This window comes from Capsicum annuum, chromosome 9, assembly GCF_002878395.1.
Source record: "Capsicum annuum cultivar UCD-10X-F1 chromosome 9, UCD10Xv1.1, whole genome shotgun sequence".
NCBI classification, from domain to species: Eukaryota; Viridiplantae; Streptophyta; class Magnoliopsida; order Solanales; family Solanaceae; genus Capsicum; species Capsicum annuum.
This window is the reverse complement of record NC_061119.1, coordinates 80,973,928-80,993,431: the sequence shown is the minus strand read 5'-3', so window position 1 is coordinate 80,993,431 and position 19,504 is coordinate 80,973,928. Positions and strand designations below refer to the sequence as shown.

Below are 19,504 nucleotides of genomic sequence, written 5' to 3'. Positions count from 1 at the left end.
CCTCATGCGTCAACTCACTAAACTTGCACTCCAAGTATCCCATCTTGATTCTGTTCAACCAAAACACTTTACTTTAGGGTTTGTCTCCAAACCTCCGACTTATCATAACAGCTCTCCGAGTCTAGTTAAATAGAACTACATCATCTACAAATAACATACACCAAGGCACCTACCCTTGAATATGTCGCGTCAATACATTCATTACCAAAGCGAATAAAAATGGACTAAGATTCGACCCCTGGTGTAACCCTGTCAAAACAGGAAAGTGTTCCGAATCTCCCCCAACCGTTCTCACATGAGTCTTCGCTCCGTTGTACATGTCCTTAATCGACCTAGTGTATGCCACAAGAACACCTCTAAGCACCTCCAAAGAACCACCTCCTTGGGAACTTTGTCGTACGTCTTCGCGACCTAGCGTACGCCACAAGAACACCTCTAAGCACCTCCAAAGAACCATCTCCTTGGAAACTTTGCCATACACTTTCTCTACATCGACAAAACACTATGTGAAGGTCCTTCCTTTCCCTATACTGCCACTGCTCCACTAATCTCGCACGAGATGAATGGCCTCAGTAGTCGAGCAACATAGCATGAAATCGAACTGATTCTCAAAAATATCGTGATCCTCCTCAACCTCAACTCTACCACCCTTTCCCAAACCTTCATAGTGTGACTCAACAACTTGATACCCCTATAGTTGTTGCAACTCTGATGTCACCCTTGTTCTTTTAAAGTGGAATCAACGTTAGCTAAGTTATCTAGTGGAATCATCATTATCTAGTTGCGCTATTTACAAAATTATGTAATCTAATTTATCAACTGAAGCAAAATTTAAAAAATAACAAAGAAAAGAGTTGGAGGGAAAGAGAAGAATGTATGCATATTTTGACCAATAGTTTCAAACTCACCAAATCTATCAGTAGTTTCACTTTATTCAATCAATGGGGCGTGTGAAGATTAGGTGACACAAGTGTCCAATCCAATAACCCTAGAGCTAAAATGTATTTCGAAGCAATTGCAGACACGAACATGCAAAAAGAACTGCTCAGTAGAGAAACATAAAGTGACAAGGAAAAAGGTTACCTCCACTTCTTCAATGTTATTTGCTTTCTGCTTCAACTGCAGAATGGGTATTTCAATCTTTGCCATCAAATACTGGCTTGATTGTTGCAATCGCTCCTTGAACTGAACAAACTCAACAACCTATAAAGTTTGCAAATGAAGATTTTGTTACCATTGTGCTAATTCATTATATGATTTAGTTATTTAGTCTTTTGTTCAACAAAGGGAACTATTTCAAATGATATACTAAAGAGAATGATTATGATAAGCAGTGTAAACTTCTAAACCAGAAACTAAATAATTGCTCCAACAAAAAGCCTCTTGGAACTCACATCGCAAGAAGTAATTTGTGCAGAAACAGTTAAAAAGAACTTCCTGCTAGCCTCTTTCCTCACTCATTATAACCAGAGGAAAGGTTGACAAACAGTTGAAAACGCAACTATCCAACCACATCTACACAAAATACTCTCAAAACTACTAAAAACAACTTAAACTCATTTTACTTACTTAGGAAGAGGATGACAGACTGTACAAACAATTGTAAGAAAATTCATGTAGCATTTTAGGAAAAAGGTACTTCAAAAGTTCACTGATTAGCCATCTACCTACAGCAGGTTGACCTTCAGCAAAAAGGCTACTTCCAGTATTAAAGCAGAATTCCTACATTTAAAATAAGAGGCTAGTTTCCCTCTACTAATGTTGAGAGCAACAGAAAGCAAATACGAAGTCCCAGTGAGACTTGATGCCACATGCTACACCCTCCAAATTGATTTGCTAAAGCATCTAGAATTATAAGTCTTAATCTACTCATCTAAACCTCAAGAAAAACAGTTCAAGAAATATTAAGAACTAAACTAAGAACAGTTTACCAATTAGTGGAACTAGATTTTCTCATTACGGGTATTCCTACATCATGCAGCAGAATCCTACCATTTGTTTTCCTACCTATTAAGAGGCAATCGATATAAAGTTATTGTTAGAATATGAGTAGGAATAGGACATAAAATCCTACTAGGAAAAGGATTGTAATGTAGCGTCTATAAATAGGGCTCAATGTAATTATGTAGATACACAATTTAATAATAATATTTTCCGCATTATTTCTCACATGATATAAGAGCATCGAGGTGAGAAATATTAAAAAAATTTAGTCAGTCCTGCGTCAATTCCGGCGACTGTACAATCTGTTGATTGTGTCATCTTCTGATTTGTGAGTACAACAACAACAACAACAAACCCAGTGTATTCCCACTTAGTGGGGTCTGGGAGGGGTAAGATGTACGCAGTCCATACCTCTACCTCTGATGAAGTAGAAAGGCTGTTTCCGAAAGACCCCCGGCTCAAGTCACGAGATATCACACAAACACATAGTACAGCACAGAAGCAGATGACATAACATAAATACGGCACCCATAAGGAATATAAAACAGAGTAAAGCAGGAATGCAGGAATATACAGCGGAGGAAAGCACACATATTCGTAATAAACATGGAACACGGAACACGGAACATTGAATACGGAATCATAACAGGAATACACCCCCACCAATTTATTCCCTACACTAGCGACCCGAACTGGCCCTAATCCTCTGCCGTAATTCGCATCTTCCATACCTTCCTATCTAGGGTCATGTCCTCGGTGAGCTGTAACTGTTCCATGTCCCGCCTAATCACCTCACCCCAGTACTTCTTCGGTCTACCCCTACCCCGTCTAAAACCATCCAACGCTAGCCTCTCACACCTACGGACCGGGGCATCCGTGCCCCTCCTCTTCACGTGTCCGAACCATCTCAATCGTGCTTCCCGCATCTTACACTCCACATCTTCTGATTTGTGAGTGTTGTGCAAAAATCAACAGTACCACAAGGCTAGGAATTTTCAGGCGACAAAAAGCCAACCAGAACTACCGGAAAACAGCACCTCACGCACCGGCAACAGTGCATTTTCAGCGAGATCTGTGTCACGTGAAAGGAGATTCCGACTGAGTTTCTTAGTTTTTCTTTGTTGTTGGAGTTGTCTAGGTCTTACGACGACATTCCGGCATTTCTTTCCAAATTCCAACATATTTTCTATGTTTCAATCGCGGGAATTATGGTTCCAGTGACTCATATTTATTTTTCCAGCAAGTTTGGTTTTCCTATTCTACTGTTTTCGCCCAGTTTCTTGCTGCTTTCAACCAAAAAATATTCACAAGATGTCTTTTGGGTGTGATTTTTTGACTCCAAAAATACAGGAATTGGAAGTTCAAGCCCTATGATCACTTTCGAGCCATTAATGGAAAGTTCAAATTATTTAGCTTGGGATTATTTAGCTTGGGCTTCCTCGATTGAGTTGTAGTACAAAGGTCAAGGTGTCTAAGATCACTTGTATAACAAGACTAGCGTGGTAGATGAAAAGGCAAAGTCTAGGCAGGAAGATGCGAAACCAAAGAACAATGGAAGAAGGTTGACGCTCGATTACGTAGTCCCTTATGGCGATCTATTGATTCCAAATTGATAACCCTGTTTCACCCATTCAAGACATGTCATTTATTTTGGGAAAAGGCTCATTCTTTATACCTTGAATGACCAACTTAAAGAAACAAGAATCTAATATGTCTACTTACTTGGGACAGGTACAAGCAGTAATAGAGGAATTTAACAAGAGCACAGGCAGACTTTGTTTCTAGTTCTTACACTTGCGGGACTTCCTACTGACCATCATTCGGTACATGTCCTACGGATCCTACAATTGATGAGTTATTCTCTCGTCTACTTCGTCGTGTCGCGCCTCCTAGTCACAAAGTAATTTCATCACCCATTGTTGACTCCTTTATTCTAGCATCTCAAACCATAGAAACACAAACATATCAACCCATAGAGAATCAACGAGGAGGTCGTTTAGGAAAATCTCGATCCAAGTGTAGTTATTGTCATATGCTTGGGACACACAAGACATATGTCATATTTTGCATGGTCCACCACCAAGTTATTATCGTATTGCTATAAAAGGAATATAATGAGCTCCTTCGAAATAGAGCAAGGAAACAAACATCTCAACGGCCTAATCAACCATTCAATAATGCTCATATTGCTAAGACAGAATATGACGAGTTCCTTTAATATCGAACGAGTAAGTAGAAATCTCCACAAGTAGCCTCGATTGGCCAACTGATGCTTCCGTTACTTCCGTTGCTGATAATTCTTTTGCTTGTGTTTCACAGTCTAGTCTAGTACTCTTGGACTATGGGCCATGGACTCTGGCACTTCTGATCATATTATTGGTAACAAATCACTTTTGTCTGATATTGTTTAATCACAATATCTTCCTACTATTACTCTAACCAACGGGATTTCAAACAAAATGAAAAGGAGTTGGACAAGCCAAACCCCAATCTTCGGTCACTTTAGATTCTGTTCTTTATGTCGCTGGTTGTCTTTTTAATCTAGCACATTGATAAAGAAATGGACCTTGGGCCTAATTCAATCTCAAAAGCTAGCTCATGATGGGAGGATCGCGCAAGACCATAAAAGGAGACCAAGGGCCCTTTAACCTACCGATGTGGGACCCAACACCCCCGAATGCCCAGGAATGGACATCTGAAGCGTGGACAATATAAGATGGGGGCCCAACATCGGGAACGATAAATTGAGTGGGCCTGACTTTGATACCATGGTAAAGAAATGGACCTCGTGCCTAACTCAATCTCAAAAGCTAGCTCATAAAAGGAGGATTGCCTAAGACCATAAAAGGAGACTAAGGCCCTTTAACCTATCGATCTGGAACTCCAACACCCCCGCTTTTAGATGAGATGATCACACACTTCAACATGGTATCAGAGCAGGCAGATGTCCTGGGATCGAATCTCACCGCCACCCATTATTAAAACGAATTTCCACGTGCTTGGACCATGAAAAAAAACAAGCCCAAACGCGAGGGGCGTGTTGAGAATATAATTAAATAATAAAAGTGTACTCTCTTTAACAGCTTAAGCTTTTAGATGATATGGCCACACACTTCAACACACATGTTAGTCGTTTGACGCACGCCCTTCATTATGGTATAACATTTTTGATGATTTTTTTTCATGCAGGACCTCAGTACGAGACAGACGATTGGCACAGAACATAAATAACAAAGCCTTTACTATCTTACCTTTTCAAATTCTATCACAGAATGCTCCATTGCAGACCCTTCAGACCTAATTCACAAATGCTTCAAATATCCAAGTCTATCCCAGCTACAAAAGCTGGTGCCTAGTTTTCTAGTTTATCCACATTAGATTGTGAGTCGTGTCAACTTGGGAAACACATCTATGCTACATTTTCACATAGTATTGAGAGTCGTTCAGAATCCATTTTCTCACTAGTTCATTATAATATATGGCGTCCCAATAATGTCAGCTCACCGTTAGGATTTTTATTTTGTTAGTTTCATTAATGATTTTTCAAGATGTACTTGAATTTTCTCAATGAAAGATCGTTCTTAGTTATTTTCTAGATTCACAAGTTTTTGTGCCGAAATACAAAATCAATTTGGTGTTTCTATTCGTACTTTTTGTAGTGATAATGCCTTAAAATAATTATCATCCCAGTTTCCGGAGGTTATATGACTCGTCAAGGAATTATTCACAAACATCATGTACATATACACCTCAACAGAATGGTATTGCAGAAAGGAAAAATAGGCATCTCATTAAGACAGTTCGCACTCTTCTCAATTAAATCCCATCTTCCGTTGCGTTTTTGGGGCGATATAGTTCTCGCATCTTGTTATCTTATTAATAGAATGTCATCATCTTCGATTCAGAATAAAGTTCCCCATTTCATACTATTTCCTCAGTTACATCTCTATTCTATCCCCCCACCCGTCTTTGGGAGCACATGTTTTGTTCATAACGTAGCCAGGGAAAAAGATAAGTTAGCCCCTCGTGCTCTTACTCTCGAGTTCAAAAAGGGTATCACTTCTATTCACCTGATCTTGGTCGCTACCGTATGTCCGTCTTTGTCATTTTCTTTGAATTTCAACTTTATTATATATCTTCTAATCATCTTGATATCTCTGAGGTCTTACCGATACCTCCAGTCTTACCCCCACTAACCTTTGAGGAAAATACGGTTACTTCTACATCTCCAGCCTTATCATCGTCGTCTGCATCCAACATTAGTCCCAGATGAATCATTTCATGCGCCAAACGTTACTCCTATCGCAGACTTGCTTCCTCCTAGACAATCAGATTCACTTCAAAAAGGTAAGGATTCACTCGTAATGCAAACCCACATTATACTTTCTTGAGTGATCATCTTCTATCCTCACCTTATTATGTTTTTGTATCATCTTTATGCTTTATTTCCATCCCTAAGACTACAGGTGAAGCACATTCCAGGCTATGATTGATGAGATGTCTTCTTTACATACAAGTTGTACTTGGGAGCTTGTTTCCCTTCCTTCGGGTAAATCAGTTGTTAGTTGCCATTGGGTTTACGTGCTCAAAGTTGGTCTAGATGGCCAGGCTGATAAACTTAAGGCTCGCCTTGTTGGCAAAGGGTATACTCAGATATTTGGGCTCGATTATAGTAACACTTCTCCAATGGCTAAAATAGCATATGTCCGTCTCTTACTATCAATGGTTGTCGTTCGTCATTGACCTCTTTATCAGTTGGACATTAAGAATGTTTTTTTGCTTGGTGATTGTTAGAATATAAGTAGGAATAGAAATATTATTTAGAATCCTACTTGAAAAAGGATTGTAATGTCAGTGTCCTAGTTGGAAAAGGGCTTTAATGTAGTATCTATAAATAGGATCTCAATGTAATAATTTAGAGACAACAATTCAATAATATTTTTCTCCTATATTTCTCACATGGTATCAGAGCATTGGTGAGAAAAGTATCGATGTACATCATCAGTCATCACTGTGCAAATTTTCTGGTGACCTTGTCAGTCAGTTCTTTATTTTCTAAAAACTAGCCCACCATACGGTTCAAAATTTTTCGGCGACAAAACCCCAGATTCGCCAGAACAAGTATTGCATGAGTCCTCAAACGCCACCAGAAGCAGGCCAAATCCACGCACCGGCGTGTGACCCATTTTCGACTACTTTTTCCGGTAGGTTCACTTTCCATAGTGTCGACTCTTCAATCTAAAGTTCCCATGTAGTTATTCTTGATTTCGATCAAGTTCGGCCAGTCAGATCTAATTTTCCAGTGACGAAGCACTTTATTTCGAATTTCGGCGACAATGTACTTTTTCCAAGATTCAGGTAACATATTTTTTTGCTGGCTTTAGTCATGATCAAGTCTAAACCCTTAATGAGGAGACCAAAAAAAACATCACAATCCATGAAGCGATTGAGCGGGAAGTAGATTTAGAAAACTTCGACTTAGGTGTCATTATTGTAAGACTTGGACACACTCGTGACATATGTTATTCTCAACCTAAGTGTACTTATTGCAATAGGCTCGGACATACTCGTGAAATATGTTATTCTTTGTATGGTCGACTACCTAAAAATGCTCATGTTGCTTGGTCTAACACCACAGGTAATCAATGGGTGTACTTACCTGAAAAGAAATATAATGAGTATCTTCAGTATCGAGCAAGTAAGTAGATATATCTACCAGTAGCCTCAATTGCACAATCTCCTACCTTTGGTTTATGGGTTGTGGACTTTGGTGCTTCTGATCATATTTCTGGTGATAAATCACTTCTATCAAATATTGTTTATTCACAGTCTCTTTCAACTATCACTTTAGCCAATGGTAACCAAACCAAAGTAGAAGGAATTAGACAAGATAATCCCTATCCTCTGTCACTTTAAATTTTGTTCTTTATGTCCGTGATTGTCCTTTTAATCAAGCATAGATCGGTCGTCTGAATCATGCCCTAAATTGTGTCATACTATTTCTTGAGATCTCTTTTATCATGCATGACCGTAGTATGAGACAAACAATTGGTGTAGGATATGAATCACAATGCCTCTACCAACTTACCTCTCCTAACTCCTCTATAGCATGTCATTCTCCAAATGTAATTCACAAACGTTTAGGATATCCTAGTTTGTTCAAGTTACAAAAGATGGTGTTTAGTTTATCTATAAATTTCCACATTAGATTGTGAGTCATGCCAACTTGGAAAACACACTCGAACTACCTTAAAACGTAGTAGTGAGAATCGTGCAAAGTCTGTTTTTCCTTAGTCCACACTGATATTTAGGGTCCAAGTAAAATCAGTTCAACCTCGGGGTTTTGTTTTTTTGTAAGCTTCATTGATGATTATTCGAGATGTACTTGGATTTTTTTAATGAAAGATCGCTCTAAATTATATTTCCTATATTCAAGAGTTATTGTGCAGAAATATAAAATCAATTTGGTGTCTCTATTTATACTTTTCGTAGTGATAACGCCATAGAATATATGTCCTCTCACTTTCAACAATTTATGACTCATCCGAGAATTATTCATCAGACTTGTTGTCCCTATACCCCTCAACAGAATGGAATAGCAGAGAAGAAGAATAGGCACCTCATAGAGACTGCTCGCACTCTTCTAATTCAATCCCATGTTCCGTTGCGTATTTGGGGCGATGTATTTATCGCATCTTGCTATTTAATTAATTAGATGCCCTCATCTTTCATTCAAAATCAAATTCCTTATTCAGTATTGCTTTCTCAATCACCTCTCTACTATTTTCCCTCTCGTGTCTTTGGGAATACATGTTATGTTCATAACTTCACCCCAGGTAAAGATAAATTAACTCCTCATGCTCTCAAATATGTCTTTCTTGGTTATTCTCGAATACAAAAAGGAAATCGTTGCTACTCACCTGATCTTCATCGGTACCTTATGTCGGTTGATGTCACATTCTTTGAGTCTCAACCGTACTTTATATCTCATTCTGATCCTGATCATCCTAACATGTCTGAGGTTTTACCAATATCGACTTTTGAGGATCGTACCGTTACCACTACATCTCTATCCATAGTGCCACCAATCATACCTGCACCAACTTTAAAGGAATCTAAAATACCTTCTACAACTCCATCTACAGTACCACCACTTCTGACTTATTATCGTCATCCACGTAAGGCACCAGGCTAAGATGATTCCAATCCTGCACCTACAACAAAACTTATCTCCCCAATTACACTTCGAAAAGGCATACGATCCACTCATAATACTAACCCTCATTATACCCTTTTAAGTTATCATCATCATCTCATTATGCCTTTATACCTTCTTTATTATTTGTCTCCATCCCTAAGTCCACAAAAAAAACACTTTCTCATGCAGGATCGCAACAGGCTATGATTGATGAGATGTCTACTTTACATAAGAGTGATACTTAGGAGCTTGCTCCACTCCCTTTAGGTAAATCAAATGTTGGTTGTGGTTGGGTTTATGCCGTGAAAGTTGGTCCGGACGGCCAAATTGATCAGCTTAAGGCTCGCCTTGTTGCCAAAGGGTATACTTAGATATTTGGGGTTGATTATAGTGATACTTTCTCTACCTTGGCTAAAATAGCATTTGTTCGTCTTTTGTTATCTATGGCTGATGTTCGAAACTACCCTTTATTTCAGTTGGACATTAAGAATGCTTTTCTCCATGGCGACCTTACGGAGGAAGTTTATATAGAGTAAACACTTTTGTTGTTTGGAGGAGTCTAGTTTGGTGTGTCGATTGTATTGGTCACTTTATGGTCTAAAACAATCTTCTCGAGTCTGATTTGGAAAGTTCAACACAATAATTCAAAAGTTTGGCATGATTTGTAGTGAGGCAGATCACTTTGTATTTTAACGACATTCTGCTCCAAATCTATGCATTATTTGGTGATTTACGTTGATGATATCGTTATTACTGGTAATGATTAAGATGGTACCATTAGTTTGAAGCAACACCTCTTTCAACATTTCCAAACTAATACTTTTTAGGTATTGAAGTTGTTCAGTCCAGATCAGGTATTGTTATTTAGCAACACAAGTATGCCTCAAGACATTCTCGAGGAGACGGGAATGATAGGATGTAAACCTATTAACACTCTTATGGATCCCAAATACTAAACTCTTGTCATGACATAGGGAAGCACTCAATGATCCTGGAAGATATAGGCGTCTAGTTGGTGAGTTGAATTATCTCATCTTATCTGGGTGTTGTGAGTCAATTTATAGATTCTCTTTATGATAGTCATTAGGATGTGGTTGTTCACATTATGCGATATATTAAGTCAGCTCCAAGAAAAGGACTACTTTTCGAGGATCAAGGTCATGAGCAAATTGTTGGATATACAAACGCTAATTAGCAAAATCACCTTGTGATAGACGTTCTACATCCGGATATGGTGTTTTAGTAGGAGGTAATTTGGTGTCTTAAAAGAGTAAGAAATAGAGTGTGGTTGCTCAATCTAGTGAAGAAGCAGAATATCGAGCAATGACGGTAGCCACTTGTGAGCTAGTTTGGATTAAACAGTTGAGAGAGTTAAGATTCGGAAAAATCAGTAAAATGGAACTTGTGTGATAACCAAACGGCTCCCATATTGCATCAAATCCAGTATTTCATGAAAGGACTACTCACATTGAGATTGATTGTCACTTTGTGAAAAAAAAGATACTTCCCATATATATTGCTACAAAATTTGTAAAATCGAGTGATCAGCTTGCAGATACTTTCACCAAGTCCCTCACTGATCCTCGTATTCATTACAGTTGTAACAAGCTCGGTACATGACTTGTATACACCAGCTTGAGAGAGAAGTGTTGGAAAATGAGTAGGAATAGAAATATTATAGAGAATCCTACTTGGAAAAGGATTGTAATGTCAATGTCCTAGTTGAAAAAGGAATCTAATGTAGTGTCTATAAATAAAATCTCAATGTAACAATTTAGAGACAACAATTCAAAAATATTTTTCTCCTATATTAACAGTGATCTTAAGGAAGAAGTCTATATGGAGTAACCACCTGATTTTGTCACTTCCGCAGTCACTCTATCGTATAAAATAGTCCCCCGGGCCTGGTTTGAAAAGTTCAGCACAGTAATTCAAGAGTTTGGCATGATTCATAGTGGAGTTGATCACTTAGTATTTTATCGACATTTTGAACAAAATCTGTATATTTATTTGGTGGTTTATGTTAACAATAGCGTAATCACCGACAATGATCAAGATGGTATCACTAATTTGAAGCAACATCTCTTTCAGTATTTCCAGACTAAAGACCTCCGCAGAATGAAATATTTTCTAGGTATTGAGGTTTCTCGATCCAGATTAGATATTGTTGTTTCTCAAAGGCCTTAGACATTTTTGAGCCATTTTTTTAGGAGACATGAACGATGGGATGTAAACCCATTGACGCTCCTATGGATCCGAATGCTAAACTTTTACTAGGATAGGAAGCCACTCAGTGATACTGGAAGGTATAGGTGATTGATTGGAATGTTGAACTATCCCGCAGTGTCTAGACCTAACATATCTTTTCCTGTGTTATAAGTCGGTTTGTGACTTCCCCTTGTGATAGTCATTGGGATGTAGTGCTCATATTCTGCAATATATAAAGTTCGCTCAAGCTAAAGGACTACTCTTCGAGGATCAAAGTCATGACATATCATTGGATATTCAGATGTTGATTAAGCACGATCACCCTGTGATACACATTCTACATCCGAATATTGTGTTTTGGTAGGAGGTAATTTGGTGTCCTGGAAGAATAAGAAACGGAGTGTGGATGCTTGATCTAGTGCAGAAGCAGAATATCGAGCAATGATTGCAGCAACTTGTGAGCTAGTTTTGATCAAACAGTTGTTGAGAAAACTACAATTTGGAGAAATCAAAAAGATGAATCTGTGTGATAATTAAGTGGGCTTCACATCGCGCCAAATCCAGTGTTTAATGAGAGGAGTAAGCGCATAGAGATTGATTATCACTTTGTCAGAAAAAAAGATACTCTCAGAAAATATTGTTACAAAATTCGTGAAGTCAAGTGATCAACTTGCAGATATGTTCACCAAGTCTTTCATCAGTTCTTGAATTAATTACATTTGTAACAAGCTAGGTACATCCGACTTATATGCACCAGATTGAGTGAGCGTGTTAGATATTAGTAGGAATAGGAATACTATATAAAATCATATTTGGAAAAGGATTGTAATGTAGTGTCTATAAATAGGATAACACTGTAATTATGTAGATACGCAATTCAAAAATAATATTTTTTTCATTATTTCTCACAGTAATCATTTAACAGCTCAGTCTGCCAAAATGAGGGTTTAAGAACAGAAATGGCTTAAATTACATGCTAAAAACTTCAGTTCATTTTTGGAACTTGGATTACTACAGCAATTTGCTTTCAGAATGTTTGACAGTTTATTTTTTACAACTAATGTTGGATAAATCTTATAAATATTTAGTTCCACATTAAAAAAAAAAAAGAAAAACATTTTCTTAGAGCTGAGATCTATTCTATTTGGATACAAAGAACCCACCCTAACACAGCGTGAACTGGGATGGGAAATTTAGAACTGTAAACACCGAAGGAATGATATTCTAGGTCACTAACTTACTTTAGAGTAACTTCGATGACGATATGCAAGAAAAGTAAGATCAGCAGATTCTCTAAATTGATCATCCATAAATCTTAAATAATCCCTTAAAATATCTGTTGAATCAGCCAACAATGGAGATGCTAACATCTGTGGCAAAATGTGGTGTGATACAGTTTCCAACAAAATATTCTTCACGTCCAGAGTTTTATACCTACATAGGAAGAGAACTGTTACCATATAAGATGGATAGAAGCACAAACAATGTAAATCCCAAAGAACTGATTTCCAAAATGACAGAAATAAAATGTAATACAAACATGTAATGTGCTGATTTCTGGGGGACAAGGAGGAAACTAACTCTTACCACTCATAAGCCAACGGAAGAGAATTCCAGAAAGAGTACAAATGCAACAGCAAAATCTTGTACTGCCAGACATGTCTGTCCCCCATGCACCATAGATATCACATGTCATAAAAACAATCTTTAAAGAGAAGCCACGCACTTACAAGATACAAAGTACCATGAAAAATTATCAAACTTCACATTGGCACAGCTCTATAATAATATGATAAGGAACTAAAATTATAGCATATGAATCAATAGCAGTAACGCTATTTGTAGAGAAGTAATAGTAAAATTTATTCCAAATTTTACAGTGCAAGATAGGTAAATTAAAGCTTATGCTTCTTGCAGTAGCTTAAACCTGCGCCACTTGCGCAACAAGAACAAAGAATAGTATGGCATCATCCTCGGCAGCCCATCCTCTCTTAATCTGCAGTAACCTTCACTTTCTCAATTGGTTATCTTCAAATGTTCGCCTTCCTGTTTTTGTTAGCAATTGAGGGGTCCTAATAAGATAATCAGGACAGCTAAGTACTATGGATGGGTCAGAGGCTTCGGAACTCAGTTAAATGATGATGATAGTTGTGGAATCTTTCGTTTATTATATGCAGATGACTCCCCTGTTTTTAATGAAGCTGAAGTGCATCCAATAAATCATCCTACGGCAATCCTGGTTATTTTTTAAGCTACTTCTGGTTTACATGTGAACTGGAATAAAAGCTTCTTATCTCCAGTCCGCCAAGTACCAAATTTGCAACTTCTTGCAAGCAACCGAGGATGTCAAGAGGAGATTTTTCCAAAACGATATCTTGGGATGCCTTCGGAGGAAAAATATAAGTCATTTGAGATATGGAATAAGGTTATTGAGAGATGTGATGAGTTGGCAAGGTGGAAAACTCAATATTTATCCTTAGGTGCGAGATTGTTACTTATTATAATTCAATGTCGGATGCTCTCCCCACTTATAGCATGTCTGTTTTCCCAATCCCTAGAGGTGTCGGGAAAAAAATAAGCAAGACAGTTTTGAAGAATTTGTCAAGGCAAAGACCCAGGTAAGGACGGCGGGTGGTGATTCTGAACATTTCCCTGTTACATCAGGGATCTACTCTTAGCCCGTTTTTGTTTGCTTTGGTGATGGATGTGTTGACGCGGCGTATTCAAAGCGAGGTGCCCTGGTGTATGTTTTTTGCAGATGATGTGGTTTTGATTGATGAGACTCGGGGGGGTGAATGATAAATTAGAACTATGGAGAAAGACCCTTGAGTCTAAAGGGTTCAGGTTAAGTAGGAGCAAGACCGAGTATTTGGAATGTAAGTTTGATCGCTCGAGGGAGGGGGATGACGTGGTAGTAAGGCTGGAGTCTCAGGTGGTGTGTAAGAGGAATAGTTTCAAGTATCTTCGGTCCATGATTCAGGGGAATGGTGAGATTGATGAGGATGTCTCTCACCGTATCGGGGTGGGATGGATGAAGTGGAAGCTCGCCTCGAGGGTGTTGTCTGATAAGAAGGTGCCGCCCAAGATTAAAGGCAAATTTTACAGGGTGGCAATCCGACCGGCCATGTTATATGGAGCAGAGTGTTGGCCAGTCAAGAACTCTCACATTTAGAAATTAAAGGTGGCGGAAATGTGGATGTTGCGTTGGATATGTGGGCTTACTAGGGGTGATAGAGTTCGGAATGAGACTATCCGAGAAAAGGTTGGAGCGGCTTCGGTGGAGGACAAGATGCGGGAGGTTCGTTTGAGATGGTTCGAACACGTGATGAGGAGGGCCACGGAGGCACCGGTTCGTAGGTGTGAGAGGCTTGCTTTGGATAGTTTCAGATGGGGCAGAGGTAGGTTGGGGTAGGTCGAAGAAGTACTGGAAGAGGTGATTAGGAGGGGCATGGAGCAGTTACGGCTTACTAAAGACATGACACTAGATAGGAAGATCTGGAGGACGCGTATTAGGATTTTAGGCTAGTGCCATTTTGGGTAGGTAGGGTAGGGCATTACTTGGTAGGTGTAGTATTCTCATTATGATTTCTTGTTGCTTGTAGTATTACGATTGTTTACTAGTCTTTGTTTACTCTTTCCCTGTATGTGGCGTCTCTATGTTTTGTCTTGTTTCAGGTTTTTTGGTATGACTTTGATTACTATACCTAGTCTTGAGCTGGGGGTCCATCGGAAACAGCCTTGCTACTTCCCCGAGAGTAGTGGTATGGACGGCGTACATGTTACCCTCCCCAGACCTTACTATGTGGGAATACACTGGGTTTGTCGTTGTTGTTATTCTTGTTGTCAAGGCAACAACGAGAACAGAAGCAGCAACCTGGTGACATGGGATCTAGTCACTCTTAATAAGAAGCAAAGTGGTATGGACATTAAAAATCGGAGGCTACATGAAACATCCTGGGTTTTGACCCTTAGAAAATTTCCTGAAAATCCGTTCTCTGGACCCAATACGACTCATGGGTACAAGCCGTATGCTGGGGTACGGATGGTATGGTCCTATCGTATGCTGACCAGTGTTAGTTGGTGGGATGGTTTTGGTTACCGGAATGAATACGACTTAGGGGTACGAGTCGTATTGGTGATTATGGGTCTTTTGATTCCTTAACTTAAACTTAGACTTGGTTACTTAGGTTGGATCTAAGTACGAGTGGCTCACCATGAACCGTAAGCCAGGGTACGAGTCGTACCCAGGACTCGTATGGTAAACAGTGTTCAATTCCCCATGTATTCCATTATGTCAGGGATACGGGTTATGGGTTATGGGTACGGATCATATACTGTGGTTACGATTTGGTTGGATGAGTCGTATACTGGACGATGTTTGATCCAAGAGTTGAGGCTTGAATACGAGTGGTGGAAACCAATCGTATGGGAGGATACGACTCGTATGGGTTAGTCGTATACCTGTGACGGGATTTTTGTGCAACTTAAGTGGGGTATTCTGGGCATTTCCCTACTTACCCTACTTGGACCCACGACTTCTAATACACTTAGGAGGTTATTTATCCTATCATTCTATTCATTAACACTTAGAAACTATTCCAAAACATCTCATAATTCTCTCAAGAGCTTTTGGAGCAAGGAAGCTAGGGTTTCAACTAAGGGGTTGCTTTGGGGCTTGCTTTGGTGATTTCTTTCCATCAATTCTTCGGTATAAGGCATGATTCTCTTCCCTCATTGTAATTTTAACTAAAGGCATGGTTTATATGATTGATTTCATGATTTTTACTATTTCATGATTATGTTTTTTCAACTATTATTGGGGGTTTTGATATTGAATGCTTGGTTATGGTTTTCTATGGTTTTAATTATGCTTTTAGATGCATTAATGGTGGTTTTGGACAATTGGATTGCATGGTAATGGTTTAATGGTCTTTGGAATTGGTTTTGGATATATTGGAAGGTGATGATCCCGGGGGGACCAAAATCGTAAACTCATATTGCCGATATGAGGTTTTATATTGGAGGGATGACTAGTCATCCCATGGGATATTGCCCGGTCGTGCGGCAACACGTACTGGGACCCTTTCAGCAGGGAAGCTGAACCCATATTACCCGTGGGTGGTTAGAATGGCAAAGCTACAAAGCCCAGGTAAAGGTTTTAAGTGCATGCTAAACCCGGTCCCTTTTTCCGGCACTTATATACGAATGGTTGTATTGGTTTTATGACTGGCATTATTTTATCCTTACCCAGAGTTTCATGCTAGTAGTCATTCGTTAACCCCGTCTACCGGCGGTTGTATACTCACGCTATGCAGGAACCGGTCATTCTACTACTACTGTTTAGCAGGCGGATTCGGTATCAGCACTTGGATTGAAGTGGTGAGCTTCCATCTTTTCAGAAGGCATCATCTCATGTTGTGGATTTTTTTACACTTTTTTCTTTTATTTTGGATATTGGTTTTGGCCATGGTTGGGGCATATCCCAACCGGATTTGTTTACTCTTTTGGATAGAGGCTTTGTGGTACTTCTAGGGGTTGGTATGGGCGGGATCGATATTGGTATCGGCCTTGGCATTGGCATAAGCCGGTGGGCTGACATCATTGGACGATATTGTTGGTTGTTCCATCCACTTACATCACTGGGTTCACCTTCACACTCCACCCCAACTGACCGGCAGCTTCTGACGCCGGCAACGGCGTCGATTGAGCCGGAAAAGATAAGGTTGAACCTCTCTCCCACCCCATATCTTCCTCACCCCCAATTCCTCTTTGTACTCGCCCCCCCTCCTTCCCTCCTTAAATTCCCTTCTGGTTCTGTCGCTCCAGTCGCCGGTAGAACTACGATTCCCGCCGACTCGACGCCAGCAACAGTGAAGGGTTTCACCTGCGGCAAAATAGGTAGGTCAAACAGGTGGTTCGGGTCAGAAGACATCCAGATCCCAGCAAGATTACAGAAGGCTCTCCGGAGTTACTCCTGTGACTCTTGCGACACTCCAGAAACGTACCAGCAGTCCTTTTACCAGCGACCTTACTCCGACAACGATTTTTGACATCAAATTGACGGAACCAGCAGCTAGCAGGCGTACCCGTGACATCTACACTTTTAGGCATTGAGCCACTTCAGTCAGTTTTTGATTTCCTGTATATTATTTTGCTGTCGTGTCCCTGTCTCTTGTTACGGCTTCTGTTTCATTTTTTTGCATCCTTCCTGTTGCTTGTGTGGGTAGTAATGTCTGGCTACTTTGTTTGGAGATTGTTGTTGAGTTGTGATCCGGAATAGTACATCGCTTGACTTAGTATTAATTTGTGGGGTAGACTTTTTCCGCGATTATTCCATCTACGTTACTTGTACCTTCCTTTTCCTATTGTTGCTATATTACTGTCACCTCTTATGTTGCTTCATATTATTTATCGTACTATCTCCTGTATCTTGACTTGCGTGTCAGCGGTAGTATATTCGTGACTTGCACCGCTCCTTATTATTTGTTTGGCTGTCCTTGGTGCCAGGCCATTAGTGTGCTCTATTTTTCCTACTGTTAGTTTTGTCCTTACCTTGGTTTTTATTTTTTCTTCCTATTTAAGTTTAGTTTTGTTTCTTGATTATTTCTTCTAATTTGTGTGAGCCTTGTATTTCTTGCTGCTGCTTTGTTACTACCATTGTTTATATTTTCTTACATTTTCTTATAATAGTGGTTGTGGGCGTTGATGGTTGGATAGGGTCGTGGGCGTTGATGGTTGGGGGGTTGGGGCGAGGGGCGAGGGGCTGTTGTGGGGGCGGGGGAAGAGGAAAGGGCAGGGGTGGGAAGGAGGCCAAGGTTTGGCCTCAGGAACGGTAGAGGAAGACGTGTGGATAGGGATGGTAGGCTGAGGGTTGGGTCTTGGAATATAAGGACTCTTCAGGGTAAGTCCATAGAGCTTGTGAAGATTCTTAGAAAGAGGAGGATTAATATTGCGTGTGTTCAAGAGACCAAGTGGGTAGGGTCTAAGGCTAGGGATGTGGATAGTTACAAGCTTTGGTACTCTGGGAGCGAGAGGCGTAGGAATGGAGTTGGCATCTTAGTAGATGAAGAGCTTAGAGGTCAGGTAGTAAAGGTAAAGAGGATCAGTGATAGGTTGATGACTATTAAGTTGGTCATTGGGGGGTTTACCCTGAACGTGTGTAGTGCTTATGCGCAATAAGTGTGCTTGGATGGGGAGGAGAAGATGCGGTTTTGGGAGGCTTTGGATGAGGTGGTGAGAGGCGTGCCTAGCTCGGACAAGATTGTTGTAGCAGGAGATTTCAATGGGCACATCGGGGCATTACCCGGAGGCTTTGGTGATGTGCATGGTGGTTTTGGTTTTGGAGAAAGAAATGAAGAGGGGGCTACTCTATTGAATTTTGCGAGGTCCTTTGAGCCGGTGGTGAACTCGGGCTTCCTGAAAAAGGACGATCACCTGATCACCTTCCGAAGCGCGATAGCCAAGACCCAGATTGACTTTTTGTTGCTTAGGAAAGGGAATAGGGTATTGTGTTAAGAACTGTAAGGTCATCCCGAGTGAGAATCTTTCGACCCAGCATAGGCTCTTGGTTATGGATTTGAGTATAAAGAAGGATAGGAAGAGAAGGGGTGAGGAGTGTAGACCTAGAATTAAGTAGGACGGCTTGACACCAGTGAATGCGTGGGAGATAAGGGAGAAGTTGGCGGGAATGGGGGTGTGGGAGTGTAGGGGGGACGTGGATAGTATGTGGGATAGGGTGGCTAGGTGCATCAGGGAGAATGCTAGTGAGTGTTGGGTGTTATCTAGGGGCCGGGCCGGGCATCATCGGGGGGATTGGTGGTGGAATGAAGAGGTTAAGAAGAAAGTGGAGACCAAGAAAGGGGCGTATGCTAAGTTGGTTGAGAGTAAGGATGAAGAAGAAAAGCGGGTAAACAGTAAAGAGTACAAGTTAGCTAGGAAGGAGGCTAAGTTAGCAGTTACGGCGGCTAAGACGGCAGCTTTTGAGAGCTTGTATGCGGGGTTACAGGAGAAAGGAGGGAAAAAAAAGTTGTTTAGACTCATTAAGGCTAGGGAGAGGAAGGTTCGTGACCTCAACCAGGTGAAGTGCATTAAGGGGGAGGACGGTACGGTGTTGGTGGAGGACGGCCACATTAAGAATAGATGGCAGTTGTATTT

At 40.2% G+C, this 19,504-nt stretch overlaps 1 protein-coding gene across 2 annotated transcripts in view; it reads right to left on the bottom strand.

Annotated features, from left to right (window-relative positions):
- Positions 1 to 19,504, bottom strand: part of LOC107842646 (N-terminal acetyltransferase B complex auxiliary subunit NAA25) — a gene marked incomplete at its 5' end in the record, with an annotated part of 73,398 nt that overhangs the window by 15,551 nt on the left and 38,343 nt on the right. For both annotated transcript variants that reach the window (XR_007044882.1, XM_047396872.1), the window contains 3 exon segments: positions 1,084 to 1,203; positions 12,592 to 12,784; positions 12,938 to 13,012. Coding sequence is in view for 1 of the 2 variants with exons in the window: in XM_047396872.1 (XP_047252828.1) it covers positions 1,084 to 1,203; positions 12,592 to 12,784; positions 12,938 to 13,012 (388 nt within the window).